Source organism: Hirundo rustica, chromosome 10 (assembly GCF_015227805.2).
Source record: "Hirundo rustica isolate bHirRus1 chromosome 10, bHirRus1.pri.v3, whole genome shotgun sequence".
Classification (NCBI taxonomy): Eukaryota; Metazoa; Chordata; class Aves; order Passeriformes; family Hirundinidae; genus Hirundo; species Hirundo rustica.
In genome coordinates this window covers 6323977-6347026 of record NC_053459.1, presented here as the reverse complement: position 1 = coordinate 6347026, position 23050 = coordinate 6323977, and the positions used below count along the sequence as shown (strand labels likewise).

General features: G+C 44.6%; 1 protein-coding gene across 7 annotated transcripts in view; it reads left to right on the top strand.

Annotated features, from left to right (window-relative positions):
* STAG1 (STAG1 cohesin complex component) overlaps nucleotides 1-23050 on the top strand; it is a 172735-nt gene that overhangs the window by 147275 nt on the left and 2410 nt on the right. For all 7 annotated transcript variants that reach the window (XM_040073903.2, XM_058421907.1, XM_040073908.2 and 4 more), the window contains 10 exons: nucleotides 4985-5077; nucleotides 7571-7745; nucleotides 8504-8643; nucleotides 10281-10382; nucleotides 11787-11935; nucleotides 12903-13031; nucleotides 16378-16583; nucleotides 18756-18927; nucleotides 20788-20898; nucleotides 21682-21796. In XM_040073903.2, the coding sequence (XP_039929837.1) occupies nucleotides 4985-5077; nucleotides 7571-7745; nucleotides 8504-8643; nucleotides 10281-10382; nucleotides 11787-11935; nucleotides 12903-13031; nucleotides 16378-16583; nucleotides 18756-18927; nucleotides 20788-20898; nucleotides 21682-21796 (1392 nt within the window). The remainder of the gene's footprint in view (nucleotides 1-4984; nucleotides 5078-7570; nucleotides 7746-8503; nucleotides 8644-10280; nucleotides 10383-11786; nucleotides 11936-12902; nucleotides 13032-16377; nucleotides 16584-18755; nucleotides 18928-20787; nucleotides 20899-21681; nucleotides 21797-23050) is intronic.

Below are 23050 nucleotides of genomic sequence, written 5' to 3'. Positions count from 1 at the left end.
ACTCTTAGCAATTTTTTTTGTTTGGGGTTCCACGCCAGCTTCTACAAAATAAAGAGGTTTGTGCATGCTTAGTTCCCGGGAAGCCCTGCATTAGTGCCCTGCAGCTCTTGAGAGTGGCAGCAGCCTCAGCTGAGGGTAAAGAGAACCACAGACCTGCTGTGGCTGGAGCATTTTGCTATCAAACTTTCCACTCTGGTTTGTTCACTGTGAAAATAGGTCTGATCTGCACTGTATCCGGCTTTTCATCCATTGGGAAATCATTTTACCCATGGCTGATTTAGAAGTCATTATTCAGGCTTGGAAATTGGTAGACATTAAAGGACATCTCTTGTAAGGTGTAAGTAGACAAAGGCATTAACACAAACATCTCAGAATGAAAACCAGTATATTTCAGGGTATTTTTGAAGTATTCAGGTTGTTACAGGAACATTTCTGGCACAGCAGTTTAATATGTAGGTCCATGCAGGTGTCTAGGGCTACTTTGCTGTGTCTGTAATGCAAATATAATCTCTCAGGGCAGAGAGGGGTGATGGTGTATAGCCTCAAGTGGTATCTTTAGTAGACCAATGAATATAGCTGCAAAAAGCAGAGAGGCTTTTGGACTCACAAGCCTTTCAGGTTTGAGATAAAAGCAGAAGATTACAAAGCAAAAGACAAGCTGAAAGCAATTGCTTGGTTCCTGTTCAGGTACAAGTCAGGTAAACTCTGACAGGGAAGGAAAAGGTGTTGGTGCCTATAGAGGAAGGGTGAGAGCAGGGAAAGGAGAGGTAGTAAGAGTTAGCAGGAGAATTAGTGGGGAAGGAAGAGAAAAGATGAAAATGGAGAGAATTTATAATTTGTCATAAAACTAATCTTAAGTCTTTGTTTTCCTGTATCCCTTACATTTTTGCATTTTTGTACTCAGGCTCATTTTTCAAAGGTGATTTTTTATCTTTTCCTTGAACAGCCAGGCTGAGAGATCAGAGATGGAGGGATTGATTTGTAAGAAATGTTCATCTGCTGCCAGCTGGGTCATTTGTGTGACTTCATGCTGGCAGCAGTAGCTGCTCTGTTTCACCTAGTGAGGTCCCATTTAGGCAGGCAATGCACAGGATAAAGAATATGAACATTTTGGAGTTGTAAGTACAGGAACAAAAGACGGAAACAAGTGCAAGTATCTTGGCAAGTTTTACACGAGTTGTTCACATGTGCTTTGCATCCATCAGGTGTACCTTTCATTGCAGGGAGTTTGCAGGTGGGATGGGGAATTCTGGTAAGGTTTCCTTCAAAGTGAATTCTTTGGTTACAGTTCAGAATTGCTTGGTAATTTTTGTATCTTGTATTGATTCCCTGCTGGAGTCATACTTGACAGCCATAGGCATACACTGGGAACAGAGTCCTTTTGGAATCAGGTTATTTTTTGTCTGGTGTTCAGATGGCTCTTCAAAATCACAGCTCTGTCCTGAGAGAACTGCCCTTGTTTGGGGCGTGTCCTGGGCATTGTGCCTAAGCCAGGACACATAATTGCTGTATGCAGGATACCTCATATTACAGCTGTTGGCATGTTCTGGATCATGGCTCCCTACTTGATCCAGGTGTTTTAGACTGGAGCCTCCATGTGTGTGGCAGGGAAGATCTCAACTCTTGTGGTTTAAATCTGATCAGGATCAAGTCAGCTCATTGATTTGTTTACAGCACATAATTGACCTACAGCCAGTGCAGCACATCTGCAGGATAACTACCAGCTCTACAGAATACATCGGGACATTTCTGTGATGGTAATGAACGCCTACAAATTCCAGACTTGCCCTTCAGCTGCTCACAGGTTACTGAAGTGCCCTCCCCAAGATACCCACAAAGATCTCGTTTCTCCAGGCTGTTACCAGGGGCTGCTCTGCAGGTTGCCCCTCACTGTTCAATATCATTTGTAAACAGAGCCAAAGGGAGTGTCTTTGATGCACTTTTATCAGCCAAAAAAAGGTATCAAAGACATTTTAGCAGAAGAGTGTTAATTAATGATTATTTGAATTAGTAAGAAGTCTGAATTCTCTGCCCAGTAACAAAGATTTCGCTAGTTAAATACAGCAGAGAATTGGGGCAAAGTTATTTTGAAACACTTCTTTAAGCTAGCCTGTGGAGAGAAGAGTGTGCTGTGGAGTCATCTTGGTGTCTAAAATCTGAAAGGAAAAAGTGATTACTGAAAGGGAGGCTGCAGCAGGAAAGAATGCAGTGTGTAAGTTAACCTTTGGTCTCCCCCTGTCCATATTCAGTGGAGGCTGAGGCTGTGTGGGCTGTGGGTACTAACTGGTGCTCTTTGGGGTAAGCAGCACCGTACTGGGGGAGAAAACTTTTCCTCCGTAGCTTGTGGGAGCAGCCTGTTGTAGCCTGGAGGAAAACCCCTCCTCAGGTGGAAAGGGGTTTGAGGGTAGTTCCAAAGGAAACTGGAATTTCTCCCATGGAGTTGTCTCATCTGTCAGTCTGGGGAAGTAAATCCAGTCCTGAGGCAGGAGATTTGGGAGATTAGAACATACACTCATTTCCAGGTACCCAGGACATTGTGCACTGTATTTGTATGCACTGAGAAGGAAATATTTGCAGAAAAATAGAGTCCTAAAACTTAGAACAGTAAAAATTACTAGAGCAAACATTGAGAGGCAAGACAGAGGTCAGTCACCTTGTGAATAAGCAGCAGCCAGAGCAGCCAAATGTGTGGCTATTAGAGTGTGATTAGTTTGCTGAGGAGTTAGGAGAGGGGATTTAAAAAAGGATTTAAAGAACAATGTGGTGACTTGGTGACTTTTCATATTTGTATGGGCATGATGACAGAAGGCACAAAAAGTTGAAGGGAAGAAAAAAGCCACGAGGTACAAAAGGTTGGACCATTTTCCACAGTCAGGTTGGAAGCTGAGGGTTCTTCAACACTGTGAAGTTGAAGTTAATACTGCAAATAATGAGTACTTTACAGGAAAAGCAGTGAGCACATAGGGAGAAGAGGATGGGGTTTGGGGTTTGGGAGAGGAACATAGCAATAGCACAGCATTTTAAAATTGCTTCTGTGGGAGAAAAAAAAAAAAAAAAAAAAAGCTTTAATTTAAAGCTAAAAAGTACTGAAGTGTTGTAGACATGGGTCTTTTGAGCACCCTGGTTTGGGTGGTGGCACAGACTCCAGTCCTTGCTCTCAGCAGCTCATTCCTGTTCCTGCCTTGGAGCAGTTGAATTGCAGAGTTGTGACCCCATGGTTTTGTCTAACAGCCAACAGGATGATAAAATGGTTTCATATCAGCTTTTCTGCTGAAGGCACATCAGGTACTCACACCTCCAGAGCCTGGGCTGTGCACCCCAGAATGCTCAAAGACCTGGAAATCTAATTCATTTTTTTCTTCCCATTTTCTCTGCTGAAAAAAATCCCCACTCTTCAGTAGTCTGGGGATTTCTCCAAGCTCAGAAGAGTTCCAGATGTCTTCATTGCACTGTTCAGTTGGGCTTTCTCCTGCTGTCTGTGACTTTACAATGTGAATCTCTATCATGCCACGCTGTCAGGAGAGAGGGTAATAAACACCCTGTACCTGCCTGTTAGTCACTTTGACAGAAGAATGGGAGCCACACTCATTCCTTTTTTAATCTGTATGTAAGGTTTTTCATAGGTTCTCATTTCCCTGTTGAATTCATGAACATCTAACTGGAAGGTAACTGTGATAGCAAGCACAAAAGTGTAATGCCAGTGCTTAAAGGGGTCAATCAGGTGATCATGTAACAGTGAACTGATAAGCCTGGCATCAGTCCTAGGTAGAGTCTTGGAGTGGGAGATAGAAAACACAGTTGGTACAAGGCTGAAGGGCCAATAGCTAAGATTGGAAGAAACATCAATTTCTTGTTGACAAGATTGCATTTTTGACTGAGAAGAAAACCAGTTGAAACACCAGTGTCTGTAAGACATCAATACCACGTAGCATTTCAGGTGTATGTTTGGATTTAATGTAACTCATATTCCATAGCTCAAAACTGATGCATATATTTAAAAAGCTATAGGTGAGCAATCCTTGCACAATGGAATGCTTTCTAATGCATTCTGGGAGAGATCTGTTCTCTGCTAAAAAAGAGTCATGTTTATCAGTCGTCTGGGAAGGCTCTGAAAATGGGGATGATACAGATCAATTGGTGAATAAAATACAATTTAAAACTTTTAAAAAGAGGCATCTTAATGCTGCCAAATGGAAGGCTTATATCCAGGAGAAAAGAGAGGTCCTTAATGGCAAGTTATGGATTAGAACAGAGTAGAGGTGTCCTACAGATTCTGTCCTGGCAGGATAATGCAGTGGCACCTTGGTTGCATCATCAGGGGAAAACTGGTCAGGAATAGGAGGGTGGGGAAGTGCACAGACCTTCAGTGTCCATATCAGCAAATCCCACCCACCCCATTGGAAGTGAGGAGAAGTTCAGAGCTTTGGGAACACTCGGGGTGCTTGGGCACGCTGGCAGTCCTGTCTTGTGCTGTGAACCAGCCCAGGGAGAACATATGGAGCACAAAAAGGCTCTGCAGTAAACACAGAACAACGAGACTCATGGCAGGAAGCGTAAGAAAAGCTAAAACCAGGACTGAGACACATGGGCTGAACAGCATCAGTAAAACGTTTCAGCAAGGAAAACATTGCATGTGTGTTATGTAGGTTCCTCACATTTGCTTGGAGGTTGTTCTGCAGGATTCTCTCTTCCACGTGGAAGCTGAGAGGGCTGTCCTGGGGGAAGGTCTGCAGGGCATGGGCCAGCCATCCTGCTGTGAATTCATCTCATTTCATTTAATTTGGGGCTCTCGTTTTCTTCTCTGTGATTAGTTCATCATCACTAGAAAGCCAAAGGACTGTTTCTCTGTGTGTTCTCTTTGAATAGCTTATTTCTTTTACAGCTTTTTGTTGAATGTATGAAATGATTACCATTTCTTCATTTCTTTACAGTAAGAAACCTCTTACTAATTTTTAGATACTTTCTTTTTTAATATTTATTCCAGGATGACTTGTTGGTATTGAGGAAAACTGTGAAATCCTTCCTGGCTGTCTGCCAGCAGTGTCTATCAAATGTCAACACTCCAGTCAAAGAACAGGTAAAGAAAATGTCTGTCATGCTCTTAGAAAAGTGTGAGTGTTAAATTGTAGTAAAACTCAAGACAACGCTTACATCAAACTTAAAGTAAAATCATCTGTGATCCTGTCTAAATAAACCTGAACAAATAGCCAGAAGAGCAGCTGTATTAACAGAACCTCCAAAGCACAGCTCATGACAAATTAACTTTTGATTAACAGTAAGAAAGGATTACCTGTATGCTCAGGCTCATTTCCAGCCCTCGTGACTTCAGGCATCCAACTCAGTCACCTCAGATGCAAGACTTCCTGTAGACACTGGATTAAAAGATGGAATTAGGCACTTTCGGAGGGTGTCTGATACCTCAAATGGGCTGAATGTTTTGGGATTTTCTTCCACTGAATCAAAGGGTTTGTTGAAATAATTAGGTTTGTCTCTGCAGGACACAGTAGCTGGTTTTTAGCTGAGGTTATAGGAATATACACTGATTTATGTCAATGACATTTTATTTGTCTGCTAATGGCTTTTCTATCAGACCCCCCCAGATTTTGCAAAGAGTATAACTAATAACTGGCCTGTGGTATTTAAAAGATAATACTTCTTAAAAGACACTTTTATTTCATTGAAAGATAACTCTGCTTAGCATTTGCTCTCTGTTCTTCGAACAAGTTGCTAAATATAAATAGTAAATGCTCAGAGATGTCAGTAGTTTACATATTTCTAAAAGACTTGTGTGTCATTGGCTTCTAGCAGATTTTACTTTAGTAATTGTTTTTTCATATTCAGAGTAGTTACTCTTGGCATATTATATTAATATTATATAATGTGAAAATATCTTCTAACTGCGTGCTCGAGCTGGACCTGACACCCTTCCTGCCTCAGCAAATGGCAAATGTTCCTTCCCATGCCTGCACTGGCTTTGTTCTCAGGGTGTAGTAACTTATCAGTGGCCACAGTGGTTTTTCATTGGTAATTTCAACCTTGTTTAGAAGCTCCTTTGCAGTTCCCAGTTGTGGGGAAGTTTTCAAGCTCCAGCCAGACAAACCCACACCCAAGCAGGCCCAGAGGGAAGGAGTGTCCCAGGCAGAGTAGGCTGGACTGGAGACTCCAGGGACCCCTTCCAGCTGGCTCTTCTATGACTTGCTCTTGTATTTTTCCTTAAAAAGTACATTTCTGTGAGTGCACGACTGCTACTTACTCCTTTTGTTTTACTGGATTTTTTGGGGGAATTACGTGCAAATCGGATTGTCTCCCTACCATACTTGATCCTTACTCCACACATTCTTTCCACACAAAGTTGATGTCCATATCAAAGAAAGGAAAAGTGTATGAAGTATTTAGAGAAACAGGACTGAAACATTTCAACTTTTCCATGAGTGTTTGAGGGAAATAAATATCCTGTGACTGAGCCCACTGCAGCCTTTATATTGGACAGAACTCAGCACCGGCAGTGCATTACTCATCTGCTCTTTTTTAGAGGTCTGCATTAGGAAGAGCTTCAGTTCTATTGACTGTCAAGGGAGTTTAGAGCAGGTGAGATCATCACTGGAATGAATCACAGCCTTTTAGATCAAGGGGAGAAAAATCCCACATAGCAACATCTGTTCCTAAGGTCTCAACAGAACACAGGTTCCAGTGATTTGCATCTGTTCTTGCCTCATTCAGATTTTATAACATACTCACAGAAATAAGGGAGCCACTAGGGAGCTGAGCATTTACGGATTTTATTTTGGAAATTCGTAAAGTTTTCAGAACCTGAGGTTAAAAATAGAGAAGCTATGAATAAAAAGGCCTCTGAAAGGTGCTGAATGTGATCAAATGCAGACAGCTGGCTGTGAGACTCCAGCAAAAGCCATTTGGGGGCAAAACAATGTTACTGCCATGCAGGAATGAGCCCTTGGAAGAAAGGAAGGTAGTGACAGCTTTCCTATCTCAGGTAATGAGGGTGTAATAGTAATGAGCATAAATCATGGACAATTCTGCCCAGGTTGGCTTTTGGCTGGATTTGGAAGCTGTGCAGACAAACTTGGTTCTTGTTTTTTACAAGAGCTGTTGATGAAATTCTGCAAGAATTGCCTTGCTGTGGCTGTTTGTCTGTATTTTTGGTGTCTGACAGTGACTCAGCTTGAATTCTCCCTCAATGCTGTTCATTTTTATTTGATTTTTTTGGACTGTTTATCAAAAGAGGTGTGTTCTCTTTACTACAAATTTGGCTGCAGGCCTTTTATCAGAGGCAGATTTAGAGTTCTTTTTGTAGAGAAGAAATGGAAGTTTAGTATGGGTCATTTGGGACATGGAGAAGGTAATAACCACAGTTCCTGACTTAGGAACCAAAGGCAAGGCATTCCAAGTTAGAGGAAACCATTATGGAATACTTTTCACAGCACATAAACAACTACACCTGAGAACAGCTTAAGAAGCTGTTTAATAATAGCAGGGGCTGGAAATTAGATCAATGGTATTTTATGTTTTCCTTACTTGACTTTCACTGCATTCATTCTCTTTTGCCTTTCAGGCTTTCATGCTGCTCTGTGATCTCCTGATGATTTTTAGTCACCAGCTGATGACGGGAGGTCGAGAAGGGCTCCAGCCTTTGGTGTTCAATCCAGACTCAGGCCTCCAGTCAGAACTTCTCAGTTTTGTGATGGATCATGTGTTTATTGACCAAGATGATGAAAATCAGAGCATGGGTATGTTTAGGTTTTTTTCTTAACAGACACAGAAGAAAGGAGAAAATAGAATTTTCCAATCAGTTTGTTCAGATGTTTCCAGAAGTATTCCTTACTGTATTTTTGGAAGGTCTCTGCTCTGAAGTTTCTTAACATAAATTGTGAAATATGCTTATATTACATGATAGCTGTATTTGAGATTTTATCTGTGTAGTTGATTTTTCATTCACAGAGGGAAGTCTTGCGTAGGGGCTTAATACTTATGGCATTGCCATTCAATGTTAATGCTCCTTACAACTGGATTTTACTTCCTGTTGTTCAGAGCCGTTGATTTCACATCTGAAAATCCAAGGCATGCAGAAGTACTGGTGCTTCTGATTTTTCTTTTGTTAAATATTTATATCTTAGTCATGTTAATGGAGCCTCTCTGAGTGTCCTGTGTTTGAGAAGTTAAGCAAGAGCATTCAGCAAATGTTCGCCGTGGCCTTTCACAGGGTGTAGGAAATAAATGACTCAGTTCCATGTGGATTATATTCAGGATCTCCTCAGGACTGTGGAGAGCAGCCTTGGTCAGTGGCGTGTCATGTTCCTAAACTTCCCTTGAAGTTTTGAAGAAGGCAGGAGTCAAGACTTAGCACCTTTCATTTTAGCTTCTTCTCCAACAATCCTTCTTGCTTCCTGTTCAAGAATTGATTTTTTTTCTAAGAGCTCCCCTTTGATAATGTTGTTCCAGAATTTAACAATTGCTTACAAACATTCTGTTGTGATGATGCTTTCAGAGGGAGATGAAGAAGATGAAGCCAACAAAATAGAAGCTTTACATAAGAGAAGAAACCTTCTGGCTGCCTTTAGCAAGCTGATAATTTATGACATTGTGGACATGCATGCAGCAGCAGATATCTTCAAACACTATATGAAGGTACAGACCGTGCATCCTCCTGTCCTGACTGAGCCCAGTCTGCAGCATTAGGGCTTCTCCTGCCATCCCTGTGGTTACAGCCCAAACACTTCTGAAAGCTTTTTTCAGCTCTGTTTGATCCTGTGTAGTACTTTTTCCTTTCTAAATGACACCTGGCACTGAGCAGAAGCGAGCACTGACCTCACCCTCTTTGTAGCACAGGTTCTTTATTTAAGGCAGGGACAAAAGCTGGTCCTGAGGTGCTGAGTATTTCCAGAGAGGCTCCACTCTACAGAGAGTTTCTTACCCTGCTCCTCAGATTCATCTCTAGACTCCCCAGTGAGTTACCTGTTCCAAGACATGTTCCACTGGCAGTCTCGCAGGCTTGGTGCTTGCCATGAGGCAGCAGGGTTCTCCTGAGAGGAGCTTGGCTTAAACAGGGCAGCAGGAAAAAAGCTCTGGATGGTTGTGCTGTAAGTGCGTCTGTGGTAACTGAGTGTCTTCTCAACTTTGGCTGCTTCCACAGAGCTTTTAGGCCCAGTGAATGTGAGAGGGACCTCAGCTCCTGCTGCCCCTGTGCGTGGGAGTTTACCTGCCAGAACAGGCACATCAGCAGTGCTGCCACTGACAACGCAGGTCCTGTCCCACCTGTCCCTGCAGGGGATTGGTCACCACAGAGGTGACAATCCAGGGGGAGCAACTGGAAGACAGAGCAGGTCCTTTACTCTGGACACTGTTTGAGATGTTGCTGTGAAACTTAAAGGGTTGAACTTGAAATTCTGCTGCTGTTCATCAGGCACACACAGCACAATAAAGTCCCCAGGACACACTGTAGCCATCGGTCAGGGTTAGTCTTGCTTAGGGATTGTTTGCCAGAGTGGGAGTTTGAGACTGAGGCTGTCACCAGCCAGGTGAGTTCGCTCCCTGCTGCCCTAGGTTGGGCTTCTCCTCTCCCCATGTCCCTCCTTCTCTTAAAACTGGGAGAGAGGGAGAGAAATTTAATTTAAATTAGGACCAAAGAAGTCAAAAGCAGTATTTTAGAGCCAGTGAAAATAAGTGACTGCAAATGCAGAAATATTGATGAGGCTGAAAGAATACTCATGGGAAAAAAAAAATATTCTCAGCTTGGAATTTGTAATGATAATACAGATGGGCAGCACCACAGGCTGTGGCTTTCAGCAAGCATTGTGTTAACATAAAGAGAAGCAGCACTCTGTGCTGACTCATTCCTTACTCCACTTTCTGGCTTTAGTGAATCCCTTTCCCCTCAGTGTACAAGGGACACACACCTCTGTGCTGGTGTCTGTTCACACCTGCTTCTTAAGGGGGTGTTGGATCAGTGTCATGTTGTTGCTTGCAATTGGCAGCCATGGGTCACCTTCATCAAGGGCTTAATTTGGGGCAGGAAATGCTCTTTCATTTGGTTTTCAACATATTTGTTACAAAGGATAATAAATACAGAAGTTCCCTACCTTATCATAGGGTTCACTTTAAGTTTTGATACTGAAACTTTGCCCCCCACTCACACCAAAAATCTGGATTTGAGCAACTGCTGCCTTTTCAAATCAATAATTACAAATAGTCTTTCTCCTGGGAAGACTGCAAGAAATTGTATAAGAGATCTGATTTAAATGGTTTTTTTCCACATTTTTTCGTAGTACTACAATGACTATGGAGATATCATTAAGGAAACCCTGAGCAAAACCAGGCAAATTGATAAAATCCAGTGTGCAAAGACACTCATCCTCAGTTTGCAACAGGTAAGAGATTTTTTTGTTAGAAATGCCTCACTGCAAAAAGCCCTGGCCAGGATTTCCTCTGGTGCACTTTACAAGGAAGCAGAAGTGCTGCAGTTCCTTAGGACATTTTCTTCATTTCCCTGCTCCCCAGTTCAGGCTGCCACTGCTCTTTTGTCTCATTGATAAAAATGGAAGGCAGGGAGAGAAGAGCCTTGGAAGCAGTTTGGTCCAAGCTAATTCATGGCATTTGTTTATTGATCCTGAGTCAATAGGAAGAATTAGGATGGCTTTTTCTTCTTAGCATTTGCTGAAGTAATGCATCATCCTTATACTTTGTCTAAATACTGATGAATTTTTCAAATTTCAAGCTAATTAAGTCTTCCAATACTGTTAAACATGTTTTTTCTCCAAAAAAAATTTGCTTTACGTCAACCATAAATTACTTCCTGCTGATGATATCTATCAGCCAACAGCACAAAGTGCACTGAATACCACTTAGGCCCTTGAAGTAGCAGCTATAGCTATTGCACAGGAAAAATTACTTCTACTAATTAGATGCTCTCAAATGAGCTGGACCTCCCAAAATTCCTTCCTAAGGGATTTCCTGTAGCAGTCTGGAAGCCGAGAGAGATCTGGGCAAACCTGAGAAAAACAGATGTACTTCCTGAAGAATCAGGGAGTGTCAAAGCAGCCCCTGTCTGTAGAACTTGGAGAGGAGGAAGCAGGTGCCTCAGATCAGTCAGGCTGACAACATTCCATGAGAAAAGTAATGAGAGGGGCTCTTTGCAAGTGCCTCAGTGATTAGTAGCAGCCAGTGTGGATTTGTCAAGGAGGAATCCTGTCAGATGAAGCTGCTGTCATTAATTAGATGGTGACAGAGCTTGTGGAGATGAGAGAAACAGTCGCTGTAATGCAGCCTGATTTAATACAGTCACTGGCACAGTCTGCCAGGATACTCTCAGCAGTGGCAGTGCCAGGAGAGGTGGCACTGGCTGGAAAAGCACCAAACGCTTCAATACTGTGCTGGCACCTTGGAGGCAGCAGTGCTGGGCAAACAGCACTGAGGCTGCACTGGAGGAGCTGCAGTTTTGATCCCCAAATTCAAAGCACCAGCTGATCTGATGGGTGATGGAGGTGCTTAAGATAACAGCACGGGAATGCAGGACCTTGATGAGCTGGGACAATGATATTCAGGGAAGGTGGGTGCAGAATTCCACCAAAATAACTCCACACAAGTACAAGATGGGGGACAGCTGGCAAACAGCAGTGGGACAGAAGAAATTCTAGCAAGTGACAGGGACTCTCTTATGTCTCAGTGCAAAAAGTCAAAGGCCATTCTCAGATGGAGCAGGTTTAGAACCCCAGTCTTTCTCAATAAAAGTGTTTCCCAGCTCACAGATGTCAACCTGTGAACTCTCTCTGCAGCTGTTCAATGAGCTTGTTCAGGAGCAAGGTCCCAACCTGGACAGGACATCTGCCCACGTAAGTGGCATTAAGGAGCTGGCCCGGCGGTTTGCCCTCACTTTCGGCTTGGATCAGATCAAGACAAGAGAGGCTGTGGCCACACTACACAAGTGAGTGGTGGTAAATAAACTGGATTTTTATCCTACTTCAGATTAAAACTCTTGTTTGGTGTTCCCTTGCTAAAGGTTCATAATCTCAACAGGCCATGGAATAATTATGTAATTTTTCTACTTTAAATGGAGAGGTCTACACGTACATAGGTAGCAAGGAAACAAACTAGCTGCTACCTAATTATTTCTTGGAATTTATTGACATGACTATGTTTGTTTGTCTCAGGTGGGTTGTGTCTAACATCCTCAGATGTTAGACACACCACTGTGGATTCTGGAGGAACCAAGGGCTTTTATGAAAAGATACTCCAAAATTATTCTGGAAATCCTTTAAAGTGGACTGGAACTTTTAATGCAACTGCTGCATAGAAAAGTGTGCAAAGGTTCTGCTGAATTTAAATTACAACTTTGCCATGCCATAAAATTCAAATGCTAAGGTTTGCTGTCTCAGAGACTCAGTCCTTGGGAGCAAGGTCAGCACAGCTCCGTCAGGAGGCAGCAGGTACTGTCCCGAGTCAGGGGACACTCGTGCCTGCCTGGGTGAGGGAAGGGAGAGTGTTCTCCTTAGTCACAGATGGCAAAGCAGGGCCGAGCGTGTCCCTGCTCTGGGCACTCAGTTCTCTGCAGAGGTTGGCTCCTGTTGGATGTGAAACATCCCATGGAGCTCCTGCCCACACTGGGCAAGTACCCTGGGACAGGGAGCAGCCATGTGCTTCTCAGGGAGCCTCACACATCACAGGGAGCTCTGCATTCCCCTTTGTCCAAAAGCGGCTGTTAGCTGGTAATGGGGAATAACGTTGTGATGGCATCTGAGGATACAAACTTCCATCACAGCTCAGATTTGGGGCAACTTGTTTAGTTTTTGGGTTGGGTTTTCTTGTTTGCTCTTTCGGTTTTTTTGGGGGTAGGTTTTTTTGGGGGTGGGTTTTTTGTTGCAAATGTCTGAACGTGTCTCTCTGTACTGTAGAGACGGCATAGAGTTTGCCTTCAAATACCAGAATCAGAAAGGACAAGACTATCCACCTCCTAACCTTGCTTTCCTCGAAGTGCTTAGTGAATTTTCTTCCAAACTCCTGCGACAGGACAAAAAGACTGTGTAAGTAACGCTCTGTTTCCTTCCTCGGGCTCTCTTATCCCTGCAATGTGGGTTTCAGCTCTCTCCTTTGAGGTTTCTACAATCTAACCAGGGCTGCAGAAAGTCCCTGGGAGATGTTTCGTATACATACTTACCCGTCCTTTTATGTTTTAAAGTAATAAAAATTAATGGGAAAAGAAAAATCAGACCCACTAATGAAGTGACTTTGAGACCTCCCAAAACAACGTTGTTGAAAATTTCTCATGGGCTACTGAAAATAATTTGTCTTTTTTCAGGCTAGAAGAAAAGTTAAACATTAGCAGTGCAGGGAATTTACAGGCTATCACCACTGCAGTAACAGCTGTTTCTGTCATATATTTACATACATTGTAAACCTATATTTGTTGTTTCTTTTAATATATTGGAAGAATACTCCAGTCAAACCTCTGCCAAGCACTGTGTGCCCAGTGTGGAACTGAATTCACTGAATAACTTTATGACCAGTTTAAAAGTGCAGTTGCCAGATCTGCTGATTTAGGGTTACAGGTGTCTTTCCAGTCAATTCTGTGACCACACTGAGTGTTAGTCAGAAAGATCAACTGGAGTGACCTCAAGTGGACCTTGCTGTGAAGACTTGACAGATACTTTTCTGTGAAGACATTTCTTTTAAAGGACTTTTCTGTTAGGGTTAACAACTATGAATATTACAGCTTTATCTGTGCAGTAAGAAATGCAGCTTGATTAACTTTCTGTATTTTTTCATGTGTACCACACTTGAACCAATTTCACTTTTTCATTGTATCAATAATTTCTCAATTCAGCAGACACTGTAGGAGAAATAGTTAACCGAGCCAGGGAATGGCATGATGCAGTTAGGCTGTCTTGGCACTCCATTTGTGCATCTGCTCTTCATTGTTATGTCCTGGGATCTTGTCAGCCTGTTCTTCAGGAAAGGACTTAAGGAAGAACAACAGGATTTTGTAGCTTCTGAACTATAGAACAGCTGAACTGTAGATTCTCCTGCACAGGGGTCTGAGTGCCAGGCCTGTTTGCTGTTGAATTCAGAGAAGTTTGGCCTTTCAGTAGAGTCATCTCTTCCCACAAGTTTCCATGTCTGATGTTTAAAGTTATGTCATGCTGTCCCTGACAGCTTCTGTTAACCTGAGCCTTGGAGTGAAATTCAGTTCTTTGGGACATTTTGTCCCTTCACCTTCCATGTTGCCATTTAAATTCTTTCTCAAAGGTTCTCCTGCCCACATACACAATCAGTGGCTGCTCCTGCAGAACTATAAGGGTTGCTGTGGTGGAATATCAACCTCAGCTGAATCTGATGGTCATGAAAAGAAGTAGGTCCTTTATGGCCTGATTTATCTGATCTGTGCCAGACTGCTGTGTTGGGATGAGTTCAGCCCTGCCCCAGACCCCACGGGCTGTAGTGACCATGAGAAGGGTCAGCACAACTTGCTGGCACCTAAGGATTCTGTGGAGGTGGCTCCACTCCTGCCAGAGTGCTCCACTGACAGGACACGGCTGGGATGCTGGATTTGCCCTTTCCTGTAGCTCCTCCAATCCATAGGGGCCTCTCCCCCGCCACAGGGGCTGCGTGCGTGCAGAAAGGTCCGTGACCACCATCTGCTGGAGAAGTCCCATGTTCGGCGTCACTTCCCTCCCTCCCTGCCCAGAGGCCTCCCCAAGCTCAGCAGCCAGAGGTGCTCTGGAGCCCTCAGTCTCTGGAGCCCCCAGTCTCAGGAACACGTGGCTGCACAGGTTCTCCAGCTTGGCTTCCCTGCCTCAAGCCCCAGATCCTCCTCCCCAGAGCCTGCAGTATCGGGGCACTGCTCCAGAACAGCCTTCCTGGCAGGGTCCAGCACACGCTGCTGTTCCACAGTGCTCCTGCTTCCTTCTGCTGGGCTGCTGGCTTTTTTCTCTGGGGCTAGAAAAGGGAGAAGCTTCCAGTTCGGGAGTGAAGCAGCAACACTGATTTAATTTAGTTTTTCTAGCCTGTTAATCTGGCTACTCATTTTATGAGTAACCTTCAGAACTGGTGATAGCCATTTATGGATTTATTCAAGTCTATGGATTTCACATAAAACTGTTCATACAAGGTGCCAGACTCATACAGCTGGGGGAGAAAAAATTGTACTAACACTCTGTTACAAAGCCATTAAGGCAGATACAGGCAGGGGAATCCTGAGGAACTAATGTAGGAATAGTGGAGATTGTCCTTGGAGGCACTTACTGCCATTTATTTCTCTCAAAGACACAGTTGGCGTAGACTGGACACTGACTAGTGGGTGTCAGGTGAGGCAGAGCCTCAGCACGGTGTTCTCTCTGGAAATTCAGAGTTGATAAGAACTGCCAGTGTGAAGCTCCCCCAAAATGCTGTGAGAAGATGTTTCAAGTTTGGCATCCAGGCAGTAAAGAACTCCTGGTGGTGTCATTTTCCTCCTTCACAATTTGGCCATAAACACTCAACCTGGTTCTATAAATACAAACTGGAGGCAGAAAAACTTCCTACTTTCCAAGACTCTTCTGCAGGTAGATTCTCTAAAGCCATGCAACACTCAAGTTGGGCACGGTTGGGTACCATAAATTAGAGAATACATTAAGAATTTCCCATTACTGCCAGGCTTGGGAGTTAATATACACATGAGAAAGGGAAGGAGGAAAGCATTGACAATATTCAGTAAAACAGTAGACAGGCACTTGCTGTTTCTTGAACAAAGTTACACCACTCCTTGAATCAAAAATGGCTGTGATTGTTACCCTGGCATGAGCAGTGTGTGGAGCTGGGCTGTGTAACAAGCTCCCAGCAGCCATGAGCTGACACAGGAAACCCCTGCCTTTCCATGTGGAATGCGTGGAGTTGACTCCCACTGCTGGCAACCTGGCAAGGTGGTGTTAAAGGAAATTGTGACTGAGGGTGCAGGAAGTGATTCTGAAGTACCTGAGTTCTCTTACCAAACTTCTGAAGGTTTGGCTCTGCAGCCTGAAACTCTTTAGAATCACATTTATATAGATTTACGTGTTCATTTTAGAGATTACTTCTAATTCGATAATTAAATAATCAGTGGAAAAAGAAAACAGTTCCTATGCCCTCCACACCAGGAGGGAGTTGTTGGTTCCTCCTTTCAGTTAACACTTGTGCACTGGAATTCTCATGGCATTGGACCAGGCCCTCAAGTTTTTTATGGAAAAAGAAATGCCCGTGTTTGAGAAACCCGTTTCTCTTGTTCCAGGATGCCAAAGCACACCCTGCATCCTTGCAGCAGCGGCTCTGATGCAGCCTGGCAGCTGACACAGTGGCCATATCCCGGTGTCTGTGGGGAGATCGCTGCACCTTGTACTCCCTGTCTTTCATTTCCAGGCACACCTACCTGGAGAAGTTCCTGACAGAGCAGATGATGGAGAGAAGAGAGGACGTTTGGCTGCCGCTGATCTCGTACCGGAACTCGCTGGTGACGGGCGGCGAGGACGACAGGATGTCCGTGAACAGCGGCAGCAGCAGCAGCAAGGCCTCCTCCGTCAGGAACAAGAAGGGCCGACCCCCCCTCCACAAAAAGAGAGTGGAAGGTCGGTGAGGGCTCAGGGCTTTGTCATTCTGGACACCAGGAGAGAAGGGTTTACCAGTTTGTACAGAAATATGTGATTCGTTCTGGATGTGGCAGAACCGAGGCATCTGCTCTGCGGGTTCTGTCTGGCCTGGGCTTGTCTGTGGGGCAAATACCACCACAGCCCCCTGTTCTTGTTTGTCTTGACCAACACTGGCAATCAGAACTGTTAAGAGCTGTTACTGCTGCTGGAAGAGGTGTTTGTGAGGTTACCTGCTCTTTCTCACTCCTGGACTGCTGGGTTTCTGCCTGTGCTTCCCTCTGGGCAGTTGTTAATTCTGAGGGATTTGGAGCAGATTGCAGGCGGAAATTCTGATAACAGGTCTCTGTTGTTGCAGGGCCATTGGATAACACTAAAAAGACAGCATTTTTGTTTAAACTAGTACTGATATCTAGTGTTGTCTGCATTTACACTTTCTGGGATATCAGATGTGCTCATCAGGAATCTGGCTGTGATAGCAAATCTCTTATGATGCTCCATCTGTTCCTGGCCAATCTGCGTGATGTAGTGTGGACTTTTGTGAATGCTAACTTGCTGTTCCACTATACAGTAGATGTGAGTGGGATCTTACACTTCAGGGGTTTTTCCAGGGTCAGTATCTATGACAGTAACCCCTCAGTGAGGAATCGAGTGCCTATTTGCCTGAATACACAGCAGTTTCCCAAAATATTCCTCCGAAGTTTGTCCATACAGCCAGGTCCATTCTCCACTGCAGCTCACGTTGAGCCATCCCTGCACCAAGTCCTTTGGTTTCTCGCAGCCAGCCCCAGTGTAGGTACATAAAATACTGGCTCCTTTCTTCAGGCACTCTTGTTCTTCTTTCAGGATGCCAAGATTTTCACAGAATTCAGCTACTGACGTTTTCTTCTTTCCTCTTGTTGCCATTTTCATTCTGTTCTACTGTATTTTACCACTATATATATATATATATATATATTTTTTTTTTTTTTTACCCTGGGAGGTGTAGTAGCATCTTTGCTTCCCAGTAAGGCAAATCTCAGGCTTAAGATGCAGTTTTTAGGCTTTGCTTACCTCATACTCTTCTGCGTCACTCTCTTTCAGTGATCAGTAGAAGGGAGAATTGATCGCTAACACTTTCCATTTGAGAATCTCTTTTTATTTTTGTTTCTTTAATTTCCACTCTAAAGGATCTAGAACAGCAGAAAGGTCACTGCAGAAATTACTGTGGTATCAAAGAACCATATCCAGTCCCCTCTGGTTCCTTTCTCACCTAAATCCAGCACAGACCAGCTTGGAGAACGTTCCCTGTTGCTCCTGAGAGGAAACGTGCTCTGTGACTTTTCTGAACAATGCCTTAAGGAAGTCGATAGGTTTTTACAAAATAATCCCTAACAGAAAAATGATTCAAAGGTAAATTTGAGAATAAGTAGGCAGCTTTTTAGACAACATTTATGCCTAAAGGGTAGTAAAAGGTAACAGAAGAATGAACAGATCCATGGAGATCCCCATCTACTTTGCTCACCACACGTTTCCTGTTAGTAAATCTGTGGTTTTGTCATCTCTGTTGTCATCTCCTGTCTTTCACTCCAGCAACTGAATTCTTTTCTGCTTGTCTCTGGCTGCAGGCTTCCTGCCCTGACCCATTCCCAAGTCCTCCCTCTTCCCTCCTCTCTGCTTTGCTCCCTTCCCAACATAAGCACAGGATCCCAGCTAGACCTTCAGTCATCTTCATCTCATTTTTATTACTAAGTGTCCCCTCCCTGCTCCACTCCAGTGGCTCTGACAATTCTAAAGATATGGACTGACCAGATTTTGGGGTTTGTGCTCCACCTTGTCTTAGTGTTTAACTGTATCTTGGTTGCTGTAGGTGCGTGAGATTAACAGTTTCCAGTTGTAAACTCAGGAATTGGGAATTACCTTGGCTGTTTATGTTCAAGGTACCCAGCAGTTGAAGCTGTGCTGCAGTATGGCTTTGTTTGCAATGGGGTTTGTGTTTGTTCCCTTAAAATTGTTGTTATTGCTGGGAATAGAGGGTAATACTTAACAGAATCTAAAATTAGGACTGAAAATCATTCCAAGCATTTATCCAGGTGATCCCTTATTGCACACTTGTTTGAATGCTGCCCTGCACGTGGTCAGAAGTTAGCAGTGATTTCAGTGTTCTCTCTCTAGATGAGAGCCTGGAGGGCTCCTGGCTGAACAGGAATGAGAACATCCATACTCCAGGGACACTGCAGACACCTCAGCTCACCTCCACTGTCCTGAGAGAGAACACCAGACAAATGGGAGAGCAGATCCAGGAGCACGAGTCGGAGCAGGGATCTGAACAGGATTTTTTACACAAGTAAGTGTTGGAATTTCAGCATCAAATACACTCAGCCAGGCAAAGGAATTGCTTATAGTTTATAGTGATATTCTCAGCCTGTGGCTCTAGAGATGCAATGTTGATTTGCAAAGACACTGGAAATGCCTTGACTACAGCTCAGCAATAATTGGATTATCTTCAGGTCCCAGGAAAAATATGTTGTAATGAAATAATAGTAGAAATTCCTTATGTTAAAACTATCTCACAGAATAGCCATGTAATTCTGGTTAAATCCTCCTAGTGCTTGTGTCCCAGGCTAGGTGGAACTGTTCTTTTGGAAGACCTGTAGATACTCTATTGATTAATCAGTTAAGGTTCTTCAGACACCCTGATTGATTTTTTCTCAATTTCCAGCTGCTGAGCTAGTAATTCCTGATTTGGGGTCATTGCCCTAAATTATATATTCTGTTTGTCCCTTTCCTCCCTTTTTATCACCTCCATTTAGAGAGAAATCATTGGTTATTTTCTGTCAGTGGGTGCTGCCAGGATGCAGCAGGTGAGCACAGGCTGGCTGTGGGTCACAGCTGGTGACCCTGGCTGGACACAGCAGCACAGCCCAGGTCACATCTTCCCAGAGCATTTCCCCTCAGCTAGGGAGGGCTGTGCTCATGGCTCCCACTTGCTTTTCTGAGGTCATGGATTTACCTCCTATCTCCTGCCTCCCCAGGGGTGGCCATAACTTCCAGGTGATGAGGAAGATGTTGAGGCTTTCAGCTTCTCCTTAAGAATGTTCTACTCTGCAGCAAAACTAGACTAAACTTAGAACTTCCTTTCTGTCCCTCTTGATCTCACCCTTGGCCCAGCTGAGTCTCTCTGTGACCATTCCATCACTCTGGAAGTGGGGCGGCTTCCCAACGCTGTGGTTTCCTCTCAAGCCGGATGAGCAGGCAGCCTTAAGCTCTGTGAGACCCTCCCGTGTTCCTGGGGGAGCTGAGCAGGTTCCTGCCCAGCCCTGAGCCCCCTTTTCCTCTGTCTTGGGCCGTGCTGTGAGCACAGAACTGTGAGTCAGGGCACAGAGCACCTCTCTTCTCTCTGCTCCTTTGCATGAGTGGGGTTCCATGTGGGAGTTCCCAGTGTGAACTGATGGTGGGGAGTGGGAACCCTTCCCACTCAGCCCTGGTTTGCTGTCACATTTCCTCCATGTCAGCTTGGGAGAGCCACAACAGAGCTGCTTGAACTGACAGGTTATTCATGTTCAGGTTTTAGGCTGTTTTCCCATGGGCTGTCCCAGATTATCCTGTCAGTCTTATTAGGGTGCAAGGGTGCATAGTACAATAAAAGCTGGTGCTGCTGCAGAAGAGCTGCACAGAGTTTGCTGCTGTTCCCTTGTGCTGCAGCACACAAATTGAAGCAGAGGCATTACTGGCATCAGCAGTGCAGCCTGGAAGGTATTTACACGTGGGTGAGGTACTGGTCCTTAAGTTATCAGGGTATTTGTGTAAAAACCATTTGGTTTTCATGTTGTGTCACATTTTTGTCAGTTACTAATTTGGATCCATTCTTGCTCATATTCGCCTCATCTGACACAGTGAAGTACTAGTTAATAATAACAAGCTTCAGAGGTGCTCCCACTCCAGATGCCTGCCCCTAATGAAGGAGCAATGTCAGTGTTTCCATACCTGCTTTTATTGCAATGGTTAATTGATTTTTTTGAGCACATACAGTGAAAGGAGACTGACTGTGGAAGGGAATCCAGAAGATGTGTACCGTGATGGATGGGATTTAATTATCCTAATCTGAAGCATGACCAGACACAGAACTTGGAGATAGAAACTGCACCAAAACAGGCAGCTCAGAGCTGTTACTGCTGTTGGTCCTAACTTACTCCCTGTGTGTCAGTCCCCAGATGCAGATCTCGTGGCTGGGCCAGCAGAAGCTGGAGGATCTCAGTCGAAAGGACAGGACAGGAATGAACTACATGAAAGGCAGAAGTGGCGTAAGGCACGCAGTGTAAGTGCTCACAGCCTGCTGGCCTCAGCAGAGCCACGTGCAGGCCACCACAGTGAAATGTTACCTTTCCTGCTGTTTGCTAGTCATTTCTGTGCCACATCACCCTTGTGGTGCCATTCTGTGACCGTAGCCAGACACCAGGCCCAGTGACAGGGCGCAGTTCCCCATTGCTGTGTCCCAGCCTTCAGCTGTTTCCATGTCAGAGGGGTTCCATGATTTGTATACTGTGTAATTCCCCGTGAACTCTGCCCACGAGCCTGTTCCCGTGTCTGTGCTCTCCATCCTTTTTGCCAAGGTGTCCCCTATGCAGTAATGGAGGGAACACATGTGGGTGAACACTGGGGCTCCTCATGCTCTGTGCTGATCCCACTGAGTCCTTCGGCATGGGGATTGGAATCCTTACAGTCTTTGGAACTGGGCTTGAAGGCACTGCTGGAGTCCCAAGGCTTTCTTTAGCAGTGATCCAGTGTCGCTCCTCCTTGCTAAAAGGGCAGGCAAACACAAGAGGAGTCACTGCCCTGTTCTTGTTGGGAACAACTTTAATTACTGGTCATAGTGCTGTCAGTGGGACTTGCTGCTTTAGCCTGGGCCAGGGCTTGGGGGCGGGGAATTTATGTGTGATTTTCCTCCTGTTGGTATTCCAGAGAGCCTGTTTGCTTTACCCTCAGCATCAGGGCTCGAGGGAAGGCATTAAATGATAGGATTTGAGCATTCTGTTTAATGACAAAGATCAAGGCTGGGGAGTTTTTCTGTCTGGAAATGACTCTTTCTTTATTTAATCAGACGAGGTCTAATGGAAGATGACGCTGAGCCCATCTTTGAAGATGTAATGATGTCCTCACGAGGCCAGCTAGAGGACATGAATGAAGAATTTGAGGACACAATGGTCATTGATCTGGTCAGTAAATTTTATCAATGACAAGTTTAAAACAGTTGAAAGCTAATTTAAAAGAAATTTTAGAAATGTAGACAAAAATTTCCAAAATGTTGAGCCTGGCCTGCATTTGTCTGAATGTTAGAATGGAAATGATGTGAGCACTTCCCAGAGCCTCCAGCTGCAGGCTCGAGCCCAGCAGGTTTGTTCCACGGCTACGCAAGGAGCATTGCTTAGTGCTCCTTGTCCCCAGGATTGTGTTCTTGGGCAGCTGAGGCAGCAGCACTGTCACACACCTGGGGCTTGTCAGCTTGCAAGGATCAGGTCATGAGCTACAGGCTGTGCTACCATGGCTCTTTATGCAGCCACCATGTGTCAGACAGCACAGCCAAGGGTGCCTCCCTTTCCCTTTCCTGGTTAGTTTGATTTTGAGGAGGTGGGCTGGGCAGGGGATCCTTACTCCAGATCTCAGCAGGTCACAGCCAGTCCTTCTGGCACAGCCAGAGGGAGCACAGGCACTGGTGTGTGAGTGGGAGTTCCTTAAACAGGAATTGCTCCCAAACAGGTCCCATCATCAGTGGCAGCCTCCTCAGTCCCCTCCAGTACTGCACTGACTGATGGGAGACGTTCCTTACAGCACTTAGAACCTTCCCTGGCCTCCCCTCTGGAATGACTGCTCCCTTGTAAAATGGGATGAAGGAGCAGTTTGCTTTACACACACCTCACTATTCTTATGCCTTTCTGTTTCTCCTTTCACATCCAAACAAGCCCTGGGTTATATTAGGACTGGGCTACAGTGGCTGGGGAAAGGCTGCTGCATACTGAGGTTATTGCCAGCACTCATGTGATTGCCAAGTAAGTAACATCCAAGGCAAGGAAAGGAAGGAACAGATCAAGCCAGTGAGGCTCACATTTACTCTTGTGCTCCTGGGGAAGGACACCACCAAGGGTTTATGCCTCAGAAATATTTCAGTATCTTCAGTACCCTCTTAGTTGGTAAATCCATTTTTGACCATGTCAGAGCTCAAGTTTCACTATGAACTTAAAGCATAAAGACAGTTAAGAGGGAGTTTCTGTGCAGTCTGGCCTACAGTCCCAGTACAGAAACATCCTTAAGTCAGCAGGAACCTTGGGCAAGTCCTTAACTATGAGCACAGAGTTCAAATCAGAATCCATCAGCTTTTGCCCATTCTTTCAATACCAAAGAACTGAGGGAGGGGCGCTGGGAGGGAGGCGAAGGGCAGGCAGGGGTGGCCTGTGGCTCCCCGTGCCCTGTGC